General features: G+C 43.6%; 1 protein-coding gene across 1 annotated transcript in view; it reads right to left on the bottom strand.

Annotated features, from left to right (window-relative positions):
* SEMA3D (semaphorin 3D) overlaps positions 1-16,450 on the bottom strand; it is a 245,719-nt gene that overhangs the window by 141,594 nt on the left and 87,675 nt on the right. Inside the window, exon 4 of the mRNA XM_019509509.1 lies at positions 931-1,091. Within this exon, the coding sequence (XP_019365054.1) occupies positions 931-1,091 (161 nt within the window). The remainder of the gene's footprint in view (positions 1-930; positions 1,092-16,450) is intronic.

The raw sequence follows: 16,450 nt of genomic DNA on the forward strand, positions 1-16,450 counted from the left end.
TAAGCTGAATTTAAAAATACTAACTCTTTTTTTTTTTTTTTTTTTTTGCAATGAGCTCATAGTTTCCTCTTACACATACGAAGCCAAAGTCTTTTATGTTATACCTGTTAATTCCATTGACTTCAGACAAACTGATCTGGATTCAGTGACACTAGTAGATGACAGCAACATTTAACCATTTAAAAACTGCTGATTATATTTAAAGAAATGTATGCAACACAACTAAGGATTTAATTTTACTAAATATCTGTCACAAATAAGATGCAGTTTGTGCGAGGGTTCTTGGCCAAGCAGCTGGTTCTTGTAGGTAATGGCCAAAAGAGTTTGTCTAAGCATCAAAATATCATCCCCAAGAGAAATACTGAAGTTTAAGAACTGCTTTCCATCTATAAGGTATGGTCTAAATGTAACTAAATGTAACAAGCCTAGTGCAGTTAGATCAAGACTTAAGTCCTAATACATGTTTTACATAGGCAGTAATTCCAATTATTAACAGAATTGAGAATATTTAAAACAGCAAACTAGCATATCAATCCTCTAAATTCTGCATGAAGACACACCCATGGGATCTCTATGAAGAAAACTAGCCCCAGTTATCTTCATTAGATTAGGGTTGTCATGATAGCAAAGGATATAAGAAACAAATATTCTGAGATATATCCTTGCCTCCGTGTTGATATTTTGGTTTCATGCAGTGCAGAACCCCTACAGGTATTTGACATATTACATTACTTTATTCCTATAAGAGGTCACATATACTGACAAACTCAGTTTATTAAAGAAAGCGATTGTAACAACAGGAGGTAAAATTATTAAGTCTTGTTACAACACACACACAATGCTTTTGCCATGCAGCTAGTGAAGCAAAAAGGAGTAAGGGAGGGGCTGAAAACAAACTTATCAGATGAACTGTGTGGAAAACAAACTGACCTTCTTTACATTTTTGTTTAAATCAACCAAGCTGAGCAGGAAGATGTGGTCTTTAGCTCCGATTAGCAGCCGACCCCTCTCCTCATCTAGCAGCAGGGTTCGAAAATCAAGCCCCTCCACTGAGCCCAGGAATGGGATGCAGCTGTTTGAGAGCAGCAAGTCTGTGGGAAAATGAAGAAAATCTTTATAATCAAAATGTTTACATATGACTCATCGGTGTCTTTTGTAAATATATGCACCCAGCATGGAGTTTGCCTGTGAGACAACTGCAACATATGCCACATCTTTCTGGAGTCATAAGATAGGTTTTGTTAAAATTTCAGCAACCTTTTCCTTTGCTTTAAATAGGGGAATATTTGTTTGCACCAAATGTTTGCATGATCGAAAACTTGTTAATAAATATAATAAAAAATATTAATGGAATCAAAACTTCTGGGAGGAATTGGAAATATGATGACAGAATGCTGAAAGAAATTGCTGCAATCTTTTTTCTTGCTGTAAGAAAATACGATCAAATAATGAATTATGGTTACATATGGATATCACTAATTTGGATATCAATTTAGCGAAGGATCAAGACCCATTGTGCTAGGTGCAATACAAATAATGGTGTATAAAATCCACAGGAAAATGATGCAGGAAGCAACAGGTAGATACACTGAACAAACAAGGATGGAGGATCTGTTAGGATGAGGTAACTGTAACCTTTTAACAGAATTTAGTATAAAAGAAATCCCAGTTCACCATTTGGCTAACCAATACCAGGTGCCTGTTGATTTATAGGATAACAGGCTCAGATGTGCCTCATAGGATACATTTACACAGTACGATGGACCATCATGGATATATCAATGAGATAGCTCTGGACAAGCTGATTCTAGAATTGGAAACATTATAGGTACATTTGTGCATTAAGCTAATGATCCCCCATAACAAGGAGTATATATTAGTCTGGGCTAATTTAGCTAGGCTAACATAGCTACATTGCTTCTGGGGCCCAAACTAGTTGTCTGTATTGCACTAGATTGTGGCATATAGGAAATACCCTAAAGCACAGCCCTGCAGTAGAAGGCAATCCAGAGGCATGCTCTCCCAGAAAATACATGAGGCAACATGCATACAATATGCCTCAGCCAAGCCCAGTACCTCCAGGGCTCCTGAGGGAGTTCAGTCAATATCTTCTTCTTGAAGTAGCACCAGGGTGTGCTATTCCCAGTGTGGAATCACAGAAAATTAGTGTTGGAAGGGACCTCAGAAGGACATCTAGTCTAACCGCCTGCTCAAAGCAGGGCCATCCTCAACTAGATCATCCTACCCAAAGCTTTGTCTAGCTGGGTTTTAAATACCTCCAAGGATTGACATTCCATCACCTCTCTGGGTAGCCTGTCTATTTGTCCATCCAGTTACCATGGGCAAGGCCCACCTGGCTAACTAGTAGCCCCATTTTACATGGGCTAATAGATGAATGCAACAACTAAATTCTTGAGACAACTAATGAAAAACACAGGATAGGAGTGCTGTGTGGGTCAAAGGGTAAACATGTGAAAATAAGTGTGCCTGAGGGGGACACAGAGCAGAGCTTCCCAGGCTACCCCCACCAGTACTCAAAGGCATCCAAGGAGCCAGTGGATGCTGCCCACTGGTTCTCTACCTGGAAACATGCATGGACAAGTGACAGGAAAGTGGCCCCGCAGTCTCTGGGCACCTTCCCAGCCAAAGCCTCCTTCCTGGTCAAGTACAAGGCCCACTTGGCCAGGGCTAGGAGTAGGTTGACCAGAAAGTCCCGGACTTGGCGGGGCGGGGGTGACCAAAAATAAAAAGGTGGTGGGGGAAATTCAACCAGAATCTCAGGAGGAGGTTCTGGAGGTGGAGGGGTTGCAGCCTGGTGCACTCAAGGGTAAGGTGTGCCAGGGTTTCCCTCTTCCCACTCTCTGCATAACCTGTTCCAGTGTTTACTACCCTCCTAGTAAGAAAATCCTTCCTAATAACTAACCTAAAATTCCCTTGCCACAATTTGAGACCATTGCTCCTTGTTCTATCATCTGCACCACTGAGCACAGTCTAGCTCCATCCTTTTTAGAACATCCACCCTCCCTGCCCCCCGCCCCACTTCCAGGTAGTTGAAGACTTAAATCCCCTTGCAGTCCCTTGTTCTGTAGACTAAATAAGCCCAGTTCCCTCAGCCTTTCCTCACAAGTCATATCCCTAGCTCCCTTACCATTTCTGTCACCCTCTACTGGACTCTCTCCAATTTGTCCACATCCTTTCTGTAGTGGGTGGCCCATGACCACACTCTACCAATGCAGCCCAGGATGCTGCTAGCCTTCATTGCAACAAGTACACAATGTTCATTCATATTGAGCTAATTGTCCACTGTAACCCTCAGGTCCTTTTCTGTAGAGCTGCTTCCCAGCCAGTCAGTCCCCAGCCTGTACTGAGGCATGGGGTTGTTCTGTCCTAAGTGCAGGACTTTGTACTTGTCCTTGTTGAACCTCATGATATTTCTTTTGGCCCAATCCTCCAATTTGTCTAGGTCACTCTGAATCCCAACCCTACCCTCCAATATATCTACTACTCCCCCCATCTTGGTGTCATTTGCAAACTTGCTGATGGTGCACTCTATGCCATCTTCCAGGATGCTGATGAAGACTTTGAACAAGACTGGCCCCAGGACCAACCCTGGGGCTGTCCACTTAATATTGGCTGCCAACTAGACGTCAAGCCATTGATTCTTACCCTCTGAGCCCAATGATCCACCCAGTTCTCTATCCACCTTACTGTCCATTCATCCAGCCTGTACTTCCTGAGCTTGCTTGTGAGAATGCTGTGGGAGACAGTATCAAGAGCCATTCTAAAATCAAGGTACACCACATCCACCACTCTCCTTGCATCCACAGAGCCAGTCATCTCATCATAGAAAGCAATCAGGTTGGCTAGGCATGACTTGCCCTTGGTGAATCCATGCTAACTGTTCCTAATCACCCTTTTCTCCAAGCGCTTATACATGGTTTCCTTGAGGATCTGCTCCATGATTTTTCCAGGGACTGAGGTGAGGCTGACTGGTCTGTAGTTCCCTGGATCCTCCTTTTTCTCTTTCTTATATAGGGGCAGTATGTTTGCCCTTTTCCAATCATGTGGGACCTCTCCTGATCACCATGAGTTCTCAAAGATGATGGCCAGTTGCTCTGCAATCTGAGCAGCCAACTCCCTTAGTACCCTTGGGTGCATCTCATCTGACCCCGTGGACTTGCGCATGTCCAGCTTTTCTAAATAACCCCTAACTTGTTCTTTCATCACTCTTGGCTGCCCATCTCCTCCCCAAACTGTGCAGTCCAGTACAGTAGTCTGGGAGCTGACTTTGCCTATGAAGACTGAGACAAAATATGCATTGAGCACTTCACCCTTTTCTGTATCCTCTGGCACAAGGTTGCCTCCCCCATTCAGTAAGACACCCACGCTTTCCCTGATCATCCTCTTGCTACCAACATACTTGTAGAAATCCTTTTTGTTACCTTCATGTCCCTTGTTAGCTGCAATTCCAATTATGCTTCGACTTCCTGATTTCATCCCTGCATGCCCAAGCAATGCCCTTATACATCTCCCTACTGACAGCCTGTCAGCAAGGTTGGTGAGGCTATAGCTATACCCTTTTTGTGCTCACTCCATGCAATCTAATACTCATTTTTAAATTGACTACTGTATAGATCAGCCATGGGGAAATCTGCAACCTTGCCCAAAAATGACTTTTGGTCTAGGTCTCCTCTACAAGTGTTCACATTAAGGAAGCCAGCATATATCAAAACTGCACTCACCCCATTCATCCATCCATTTTCTGCCTGGCATTTCTCACCAATACCATCCTCCTCAACAACATGGATCCATTCTCAGATTTTGAAAATGGACTTATTAAAGCAATTACTAAAGCTTTTATTAATTTATTATGATGTGAACAACATGCAATCTGACTTCCCATTCACATGACAGACAGCCTTAAAGCCCATGAATTTTGATGAAAAGGTGCTTTAACCTGTGCATAAATTATTCCACCACCAGGTGCTCTACACCAAGCCACACTCATCTGTTAAAAGAGGCATGTAAATCCTTGAATATATCTAACATGAAATTAAGACTCTTTCCAAGTCCTTCACATTGATAATATAATATATCCTTTCTTTAGATGGGTGGACTTATTCCCACCCATTTATGTAACCAACATAATGTATTTATATACCTAGCACATGACAAAAAAGTTATTATTTTTCAAATAGGAACTCTTCAATGAGTAAAACATCCCATAGGGTCTCTTGCACAAATATAAAGAGACAGAGCCTATCCTACAGGGTAAGCAAAAAATAAAATGTCCTTACTGGGGAAAAAGCGCAAAGGAAGAAAAAAATAAAGATGTTTTTACTAATCATAGTTACTCAGGATACTTTTATTACAGTTGTAAATTGGCTTTGTGTCATCTGTACTTTGGAGGTTTGTGTGTTATTGTTTGGCTCAATGTTGAACGTTGATACAAAACAATCTGAAGACAAATGGTCTTGTATCTCAGCTCCTATTCCCCTAGGTGAGGTTTCTGTTGTATTATTTTGAAAAAGATTTGATTTAAACTGGAAACTAAATAAATTGGAGCAAGAACTGCCTTCACTTATATCTTTTACAGAGCTCAAAATGTCATCAGCATGGAACAAATAAACAATATTTTAAAAGAAATGTCTGTTAACTTGGACCAAGATTACAAGAGGATAGTTATGGATGAACACGTTTTCATGACAGAGAACTATAAACAACTGAGCACAGTCCAAATTGCTCCTTAAGATATAGTTGGCTGCAATGTAGTCGCACCATTGCTATAAAATGGCTATTAATCTCACCAGTGGTAGAAACAAGACTGTGCAGCCTAAATTTCTCTGCTACCTTAGTGTAGTGCAGCTTTTGTGCCGAGGTTGAGGGACAGTTTTCCTTTCCAAGATTTATTTGTCGGCCTCTCTTTTGTGGCAGCCAGTCACCAACACTTATCGAAAAGATGCTTTTCACATATCTGTTTTTCCATGAGGTATGGACATCTGTCTACTGGGAGGCAAATGCTGTTCAAACTTTCATCATAACTCTTCTAAAAGTTATTTGTGGCAAATTGTGTGAATTACTGTAATGCCCCAATTCCCAGTTGGGGTTGGTGGCAACTATATTGGGTTCTATGGAAATATATAGGAATAGATTTTCTACTGCTGAAAACAATAGAGCAGGAGGTTATAGATAATTACAGAATGTTTTCTTTCACTATCTGATAATCCCTAAAGCACTGTGTTCCAGATTAATGTTACTGAAATACATCATGACCACCCAGGCTTCCACCATGGTTCTGATCTGACTTTGCAGGGTCTGCAGCCTGTATATCCCTGCCCAAAACAGCCAGGTGGAAGAAAGCTTGTGGTGTGAGAGATGCCTCTTGGTGGACTGTCTCAGGACTTGGGTAAGAGAACTGCAGGGAGGGGTGGACTGGCTCAAAAGCATCCACAAGCATGAAGCCTTCATAAACTGAATTCACAAAATTACCTCCAGCGTCATAGAAGTTGCACATCCACAAAAGGCTTTAGAAGACACATGTATTCCAGAAGGTAGAAGCCAACAGCTTGTCACCTCTAGCAACAGGTATCACTTCCCTTCTGAACCTGTGACTATCCATATGAAGAACTGTTATGAAGCCCTGGTATTCATGTGAAAGAGCCCACTCCAGTGGCAGAAGATGCTTAGCCATGACCTCATATGATATACCTTGATTTTAGCAAGGCTTTTGACACTGTGTGGCAGTGCACCACTGGTGCCTGCAACTTCAAGGCTGAGAGCAAGCAACTGGCAGGTGTGGGACAGCCCTGATGAGGCAGCCATTCTAGATCCAGACCCACAGGGCTGAGTCATCAGTCAGCTGCAAGCAGCCAGGGAGCAGCAACATCCAGCTGAGCTGCTGCTCATAACACCGTGAGGTAAGGGAGGACTATTGCAGATGGCAGGAGGTTCCTAGGAACCAAAGCCCCAGAGAGAAGGCTATGGTCCTAAATAGAACAAGGCCCAGCCTGGGAAGGGGCTTATGGTTAGCAGGCCTACATAGGAGCTAGGCAAGCTCAGGTTGTAGAAAAAGCAGGAGAGATGCCTGGGGCTCAGGTGAGATCAATTCAGAGCACAGCCAGGTTACTAAGATCTCTGGGTCTCTAAGTAAACCCAGAGTGACAGTATGGTGGGGCCCAGGAGGGGACCCCTGTTGCCTAAGGAGGTTGGCTGCTGTGGTATTGGGACCAGAACACTTTGACTGGTCAATGCAAGAGGTCCAGGACCAGAAGGCTGAAGGGCAGTGAAGCCCAATGAGAGGGGAAATCCTGGGCCATGATGAGCCATCTGGCACCCTAACTAGCCTGGAGGTGGGGGCAGAGTCTAAGGAGGCTCATGGTTCCCTCAATGAGGGGGACATCACTGCCTAGGGGTAGAAGGCTCAACAAGACAGCAGGCTGTAAAGATAACTCCTATCCCAGTAAGGGTCAGACCAAGGTAGGTAGGCCTTCATGATCCCAGGTAGGACTGAAAACTGCACCCTGCCAGACATGGGGTGATCTGGTGGAACTTGCCTTGGTGGGAGAGTCCCCCAGAAATGCCAGGCCAGTTACCTCCCCACTGAAAGGTGAGGAGGGGTGCCTTAAAATGCCACCCCCCACATCCTGGTGGGTTACTCACACACAGGGACAGGCACAGGGACCAGGCATGCCTTCAGACACCTGAGCCCTACAGGGGTGTAAGACCCTGGAGGCCCAAGAGAAGGGGACAAATGGGGGCCAGGCATGCCTTTAGGCACCTGAGCCTCACAGGGGTGTAAGATCCCAGAGCACAGGGGCAAGTGTTGAGGCCTCAGAGTAGAGGGGCAAATGTGGAAGACCCTAATGAGAGGGCATGTGAGGAAGACCCTAGTGGGAGGGCAGCTAGGCCAAGGTCAGTCTACGGATGCCTGAGGTTGCAGTTGGGCCACAGGCCAAAACCCCAGTAAGTCCTCAGATGTGGTGAGGCCAAATTCAGGTCAAAAGGGTGAGTAGTTGGCCCTAAGGAGAAAGTGAGAGAGACGAGTGGCCCAGTGAAAGCTCTAGGGGTAGAGTCAGCCCAGTGTTTGGTGAACTGCCCAATCAGTGTGCAGATGAGGGTCATGGGAGAGGCCCCAAAGGCTGTGTGCTGACCAGCCAAGGAATGAAGAGATAATTCTAATGGCTTATGGGAGCCACTCAAGAGAGCAGAGCAGGGTGAATGTGGCCAGTGAAGGGTGGCATGCAAGAGGCCTGGTGAGAGAGGGCGGAGTGCTGGAGGCCCCACTGAGAGGGGGGCAGTATGCCTAAGGCCCAGAATGGGGAAGTATGTAAGTGAACTGAGTTTGGCCGGGTCTTAAGCCTGGATGCAGTGATAGTCTGGATGCCATCTGTGAGGCATGGGCCATGGTATAGGGCTGGTATGGAGCTGTGGATAGTGCCCCCTGGCATTAGGGCTTTAAAACGGGCAGCCTCCCATATCTATACACCAATTTTGTGAGCATCAAACCCATGGCAGATGAGACTGGGCGGACTGCCATACTTAGACAGTTGGGCAGGCCGACGTAACATCAGGCCCCGGGATGGCCCCCTGTCACACACTGCCACTCACAGTTTTGTCATTAACAAGATAGGGAAATTCTGACTAGATTAAAATACTGGAAGGTGGATACACAACTGGTTGGATCATTGCGTTCAATGAGTAGTCATCAATGGCTCAATGTCTAACTGGGAGGAGATATCAAGTAGGGCTCCTCAGGGGTCTATCATGGGTAGAATTCATCAGAATAGAGTTCATCATCATTATCAGTAATTCAGATGATACCATTGAGTGCTTGCTTAGCTAATTGAAAGATGATACCAGGTTGGGTAGAGTTGCAGATATTCTGGAAGGTAAGGCTATGATCCAGAATGATCTGGATAGAATGAAAAAAATGGCCAATGATCAACCAAAAGAGATTCAGCAAAGACAATTGAAAAATCCTGCCCTTGGGACAGAACAATTGAATGCACAAATACAGACTGAGGAATTGCTGGCTAAGCTGCAGTACTGCAGAAAATGACCCAGGGGTTACAGTAGACCATAAGCTGAATATGAGCCAACAGTGCACTCTTGTTGCAAAAGCCAACAGTGTAATGAGTTGTATTAACGGAAGTGTCACTTGGGAGTCAAAAGAAGTATTCTTCCTCTCTATTCAGCACTGCGGAGGTTTCACTTGGAGTTGTGCATGCAATTTTTGGCCCCACACTAAGAAAGATGTAGACAGTAAGACTTAGGCACAGAATAAAAACTAATTAGGGGCCTGGGAAGCAAGACTGATGAGGACAGGCTGAAGTAGCAGGGATTATTTAGTCTGGAGAAGAGAACACTGAGGAGGGACTTGATAACAGTCTTCAAATACCTGAAAGGGTGGTTACTGAGATCTTCTCCCTGTGTCCATAAGGGACAGAACTAGGAACAATTACCTCAAACTACAGCAAAGGAAATTCAGCTTGGAGATCAGAAAGAGCTTTCTGCTGGGAGTCAAACATTGGAACAGGCTACCTAGAGAAGTTGCAAAATCTCCATCTGTGGAAATTTTTAAGAGCAGATTGTAGACATACCTGGCTGGGATGGTTTAGTCAGGGATGATCTTGCCTTGAGCAGGGGGCTGGACTAAAGAAACTCATGAGGTCCCTTCCAACCCTACCTTTCTGTGATCTTATGATATTTATACTACACATACAAAGTTGCTTTAATAGGGTACTAATACGAGCACTAGGGTAGCTGCAAGATTGCTTTGTACCAAAGCAGCCTTATCACAGACTTCAAATACCTAAAAGGGTGGCTATTAAGTTATTTTCTCTGTGTCCATAGGAGACAGGACTTTAGAAGACACAGGTACCTCAGACACAAAGGCCTCAAGTCTCAGCAAAATAAATTTAAGTTGGTGATTAGGAAAAGCTTTCCGACTGTGAGGGTGGTCAAGTAATGGAACAGACTACCTAGAGAAATTGTGGAATCTCCATCCTTGGACATTTTCAAGACCAGTTTGGACAGACACTTGGCTGGATTTGTTTAGTCAAGGGGGCTGGACTAAATGACCTTGTGAGTTCACTTCTAGCCCAACTTTCCTAAGTTCCAGCTAGTCCTCCTCCTTCCTCTTCTCTGTACATGACATGCCGGGTAAGCTAAAAAGAAGGTGGTATACTTGTTAGCTGCATTGCTAAAGAATCTGGACTATAGTAGCTGTACTTCCCTGCCCCGAAGCTTTAGCCACCTAAATTAAACTTTATTTAGTTGCTCAGGGTGACACATAATGGATGGGAGGAAAGGAAAACAATGGTTATACATACTTAATTGATCATCATATGTATTTTACTGGTATTAATTTTACATGAACACCCCTCATGACCTTATGCTCTCTTGACTGCACATTTCCAATGGTATTAAAAACCTAGACTGTACAAGTTGGCTAAACAAGGTCAAAAATAGTCCACCAACCTCATTTCCCCTCCACCTCATTTCCCCTTACCCAGCATATAAATCTGGACATTGAGCACATCTATACACATGATCTGGGGTGGAGTGGGGGGGGAGCGCTCTAATTAAAGTGCCCACAGCATCACATGTATTTAGTGTCCCACGCTTCACAATGGCAGCAGGGGTACTTGAACTAAAGCTTGCTCAATGAACTTTAGTTCAAGTGCCCCCACCACCAGTTTAAAGCATGGGGACACTGAATAGACGTGACACAGAGGCTGCTGAAGCATGTTAATTAACACGCTTCAGCAGACTTGATTAATCAAGTGTGCTCTGACATGTACTAATTAGCATGCATTGAAGCAGATGTCCGGCACATGTATAGGTGCCCTTACGGCTGAAGTACTAATGCACTGCTTTTGAACAACATATGGCTCCCACTGCCACAGAACAAGAAATCATTAAGTTACAAGTGCAATGCTTGATTTGCCAAGATATACAAAACTGACTCAACATATTTGAGGGAAGGGAACTGAAACATTGTTTGGCTTTTTTCTTTTTCTTTTTTTTGGAAGGAAATATTCCTGCCATAAGCATCCCAAAGGAATGATGCATCATCCATTCTTTACAGACAAATACTAGATGATTTAACTAATTATCTTCTAAGGCAGCTATTAACAGGAAGGACAGCAATTGTCTCATGGCTGAAGCACTTGACTGAGGGTCTGAAGTATTTAGAGATGACTCCCCTGCATCCTGTGCCTTGTAGAGTCATCTATCTCTTTTCACTCTCCATATTCAGTGGGTATAAAATGCAGCACTTCATTTTGCCCTGAAGTAAATGACAAGACAAACTGCAAGGCAATGAACAATCAGATATGCAGGACTTTTAATATATTTTTTACTGCAAATGGCTTAGAAATTAGACTCTGTCCTCTATCACTGATAGGATTAGAGCTAAGAAGTGACCCGTTAAAATTTGGCAACGAAACATTAACAGAGCACTGATTAAATTACCAGCAAATTAATCATTCCACCTGCTTGCATTAAAAACAATTCAATATTATGGGTTGGACTTATCCCTTATGAGTAAATCTATTAAAGATTATCAAGGACATTAAGCTGATCAAAGTTGTTATAAAAACAGACCTGTCAACTGACATTAAGAAGAATTGATGGCTCCTTAGAGGGAGACACGGATTTGTATCACTACACCTGCATCAGTTAGTGGCTGATTTCAGCATTTCAATGGCATACTCATATTACAGAAGAACGGAGTAATTAATTGGATGGTCATTTATTAATGTACACTGACCATTCTCTTTAAAAGATATGTTTGCTATTATATTAAAAATTAAATACAATGTATGTCTCTCAACAGCTCCAGGTTAGTCATTATGTTAGTGCTCACCAAGTTTCCATCTAGGTTAATATTTCACTGTTTTGTGACTGAAGCAGAAATCAGTTCATCCTTTCTATTAATTGAAAAAAGCAACTCAATAGGCCTGAATGGCCTTCCCATTCCTACAACTGCTGTCATGCGCAGACAACTTTTAATAAAAATGTTTTAAATAAAACGCCACCATATTATGACCCAATATGCCTACAATGGTACTGCTTACCTGAACTTTAAGACTGACTCCCTCCTTTTCTTTATTTCATTTTTCCCTTAATTGTATATACAGTCTTCCATAGTCATGATTACTTTCCATTTCTGGATCAAAGCTTCACCATGGCACAAGAAACACTACGAGCCGAAACTCCAGTCATGTGCAGGCATAGAACTGCAGTTCTCATCAATTGCAACCATTTTTCTAATTATGGTAGAATGGGTAAGGTTCCTCTGCTTGCACAGCTCACACCTACCAAGGCCCTTCCCTTAAAAGAACAGTGGTGTGTGTGTGTGTTTGTGCACGTGTGTGGGTGTGGGTGGGTGTACACGCACGCATGTGTGACTGCACGTGTGTGCATTTTTATTTAAAAATAAAATAAAAATTCTATGGCTTTTTTCTCCATCGGTATCCTTACTAACCGGTACGTAACTACCTACTTACCAATCCCATATACTTAAAACTCTCCCTGCCATTTAAAATGTACAGCTCCTCTACTACGCTGGTTAGTGTTCCAGAGGGCCATCTTGCCTTACTCTGTTGGCTGAGAAATGATTCCTATATGCAGTTTACAGACTAAACAGTCTATTGTGTTAAGTACTTAAGGACAAAGAGATATAATGGGCCTAAACCATAGGGAATAATTCCAGTATGATTTCTCATACAACTGTGAGCCAAGTAGTGAATTCTACCATCTCTGGCTGGCTAGAAGCCTCAATAATGTATGCCTTATTACCTCCTGGCTGGAGTATGCAATCTACTAGGCCTTGAGGAAAACGACACCATAACAGGGAGCCTTGGGCTCCTGTTACTTAAGAGGAAAGAATGTTGTAAATAGAGCCCAGGCGGTTGAATATAGGCTAGCTGGAAGGAGGGAGGCTGCAAAGAAACACTGCTGCCTAGGCAGGGAGCTGCACATTAAGGAAAAGGGGAACACCTACAGCCTGTCTAGGGAATACCATGCAGGATAAGCTGGCCACAAGAGAATAGGCAGCTAGAAGCCAAAGGCTAGGAGTACCTATTGCAGAGCTGACTGCTTTACAATAGGGCAGTAGGACAGAACATGCTATGGGCAACAAGGGCATGGCTAAAGCCTCATCTGTAAGTTGCCTTGAAGACAATTCATCAGGCCCGGATGAAAAATGGTGGGCAGTTGGCTGGGCAAAGCCACCTGACCAGAAAGGGGCAGGGCTTGGGAAGTATATAGACCTAGGGCTTGAACTAGGCAGGCAGTCTGACCCTGGAGATGACTGAGGAAGGAGCTCTAGAGCAAGAGGGATGTGGAGGAGCTTCTGTGGGGGTACTTAAACTACCCTGGGTATGAAGCTGGTAGTATTCTGCTGACTTGCAATAGTATAGGGCTCAGGATAGGGGAAAGTACTGCATGGCAGCAGAGCACTGATGTTAGGGATTCAGACTTGGTAAGAATGGGTGTTATGGCCAAAATCTTGCTCTTATTTTATAGTTAAACTGGTGGACTGGGTTGGAGACTGATAGGGAACGTAGGAGGTCCCAGAGTGGCATGTGATGCTTGGGCCTGCCACAGCAGGGTGCAAGCTGCAGTGCAGTCCAAGAGGACAAGGGCCGGTGAGAGAGAGGGTCAAAGGACCCAGTTCCCAAGAGGGGCAGAGCCAAGGTGAGGAAACATGGTGCCCAAGGGGGGAAGAGACTATGGCCAGGGGCTGGCAGCCTCAGGACAGGCAGAGACTGACAAAGGATGTAAAAGCACACCAAGGTGGGAGACAAAACTGGGGCTGAGTGCCCTCTGAACTGATTGATTGCTGACAGCTGTGAGGCTCGGGCATGGCTGTAGGGGAGGTCAGAGGCCACAAAGTTAGCCCATAAGGCAACAGCTGCCCCCAGGGTGTGTACAGGCTGGAAGGGCCAACCTAGTGAGAGGGATTTGCTGACTGGATGACCTATTAGGACTTGTTCTAGCATCCTTGGGCAGCCTCCCTTTCCAAATTTAAGAACATCAAGGCATGAGGGGTGGGATTGAGGGGAAGGACCCTAAAGCCAGATTAGAGCAGGCACCACATAGCCACCAGGGTGCATTACAAGCACCCCTGGAGCCCCAGCCCTGTTACAGATACCTAATTCAGAGAACAGCAGTACTCTTCCCTGATACCACAGGTTACCATGGGCATGCTGACCATACTTGATCCCCATAAACCACTGTGCCAAAACCTTCATCTTTGTTTTCAAGGCTCATAATAATTTTGATCTGGGATACCTAAAAGATTACCTTACATGCTGGGACTAGAACAGTCTCAAGTAATTTTTCTCTCTTCCCACAACACAAAACTCCTTGCTATTAGGGTAAATAGCATCTCTGAAGCACACTGAGTTTTCTCAGGAATTTGTGCAAGTTCCAGAAGTGAAACTCAGTCCTAACAGGCCTATGGACCACTTCACACCTGACCACTTTGTATTTCAAGAGCAAGGCACCTAATCCCCATGCCAACCCTTAACCTCAAATATAAGAATAATTTTATATACACACTTTTGCAAAATGCCCAGGACTGCTCTTTCACAGGCATTTAAGTGCAAGATGATTACACGCTGTAGTTACACTGTGAAATAAGAACCTCACTATTTGTGATGTTCCTTCATTTTCCCTGTGAAGACACTGAGAATACTGTGTGCTCACTGGACTCTCAAATGGTAAATGGTAGCTTAAATAATGCTGACATCTATAATAGAGATCAAGTCATATTTGTATTCTTGTAGTGGTGATAAGGCCCATTTTTTCCTCCTTAAATTGCCTCAGTGAGCCATCTCTCGTTTTCAACAGGTTGAGTACATCTACATAAAATGCCTTAATGTGCACTAGATTATTCTATTGCGCATTAGCACATCACAGCAAAAATTGTGCGAATGCACTAAAGCACAGTAGAATTAGTCTACTGCCCATTAAGTGTCACAAAAAAGTTCACCTTTGCTACCGCATTAGTGCAGTTACTGTGCCTTTATCTAGTACCTCATATTTGAAGTACTAAACTTAGTGAGCAGTAGCAAAGGTGCATTAATGAGCGTGTATCCCTTGACATTTATAAAGGAAAAGGCTTGATACAGACAGTTTATTTCTGGTATGCAATCGTTATTTGGTGCCGTGTACTTTAAACTTCTGAAAGCTGAGAACTACAGCATGAAATACATGGGAGTAATGTGCAGCGTATGCCCTACTTTGCAGAAGGGACAAAACAATCCCTTCTGACATTTATAGCTGCATAGTTTAGGTGTGTTCCATCTCCAAACAAATTTGACTAGAGAAACAGCTGCACAAATAACAGTTAGCGTGTTGTTATTTCAAAGATGATTAAAAGCTGCTTTGTGACTTCATGTTATTGGTGAAAAATGCAAGGGCCTAGTTCACAAACTCTCTGCGGCCAAACAAAATAATTAGTCTGACACAGCACAAATGAAAATGTATCCGACCAAACCATTTATTATTACGAAGATGATTTCTGGCGATGGATTTGCACAGGTTCCCTCTTTCCGCAGCACTTTATCTTTCTTGCATTACTGCCAAATAAAGCAAAGTGATTGTTGCAACCAAGACAATTTAATTTACTGATTGATTGATTGATTTAATTGAAACCACTGAAGGTTTGATCCTGTACAAATTCACTACAGCTAAGCAAGCTCTGGAACATCTCTGAGGGTTGTTGACCCCATATTGTACCTACCTGGGTCAGCCTGGCACGACAGGAAGGAAACTCCACCCCTCCACCAAACCTCTCTTGGGGAGAAGACAAACTCACTTCCCATCAAATTTTCTTTCCCAGTTTCTTGGAATTGAACATCCTGCCACTCCTCCTTTGTCCTCCCACAGCTCCCTGCTGAAACATGCTCGTAAGCCCCAGGTGCAAGGGGTGGATTGTTTGTATTATTTAACTCTAGATCACTTCTCACCCTTCTCTTCTCCTTATTTCAAATGCCATTTGAAGTTTCCATAATTGTGAGTCCTTACAGAGCCCTACTCTCTATCACTGGTTTCCTCTTTCTAATGGGGGTGAGTTTTCAGCCTGATGGATTCTGTTCTTCTTGTCAGTTATTGGCTCTTTCAAAGCAGTTATGGTCAGTATTAGAAAATCCCAAAGCCTGAAAGCCTGTATTTTTTAAAACTTTCCCTCAGTGGCTAAGGTTCAGATATCTAAGGATGTACCTCATACCCTGCCACATTGAGGTGACTGGGCACTAAAAATGCTTCTTAACAAGTCCTGAAGGCTTTCTGAAGATCTGGATTACCATTTATCACCAAAGGGATGGTGTCCATCACTTTGTGAAAGAGAAGCTGTCGAAGAATCTAGGCTGTTTTCTAAAATCAGTACACCGGATTTAAAACAGACGGATTTTTTATTGTCCTAAAAGGCAACTCC

Source organism: Gavialis gangeticus, unplaced genomic scaffold, assembly GCF_001723915.1.
Source record: "Gavialis gangeticus isolate Ggan-Ray unplaced genomic scaffold, GavGan_comp1, whole genome shotgun sequence".
NCBI lineage: Eukaryota > Metazoa > Chordata > Crocodylia > Gavialidae > Gavialis > Gavialis gangeticus.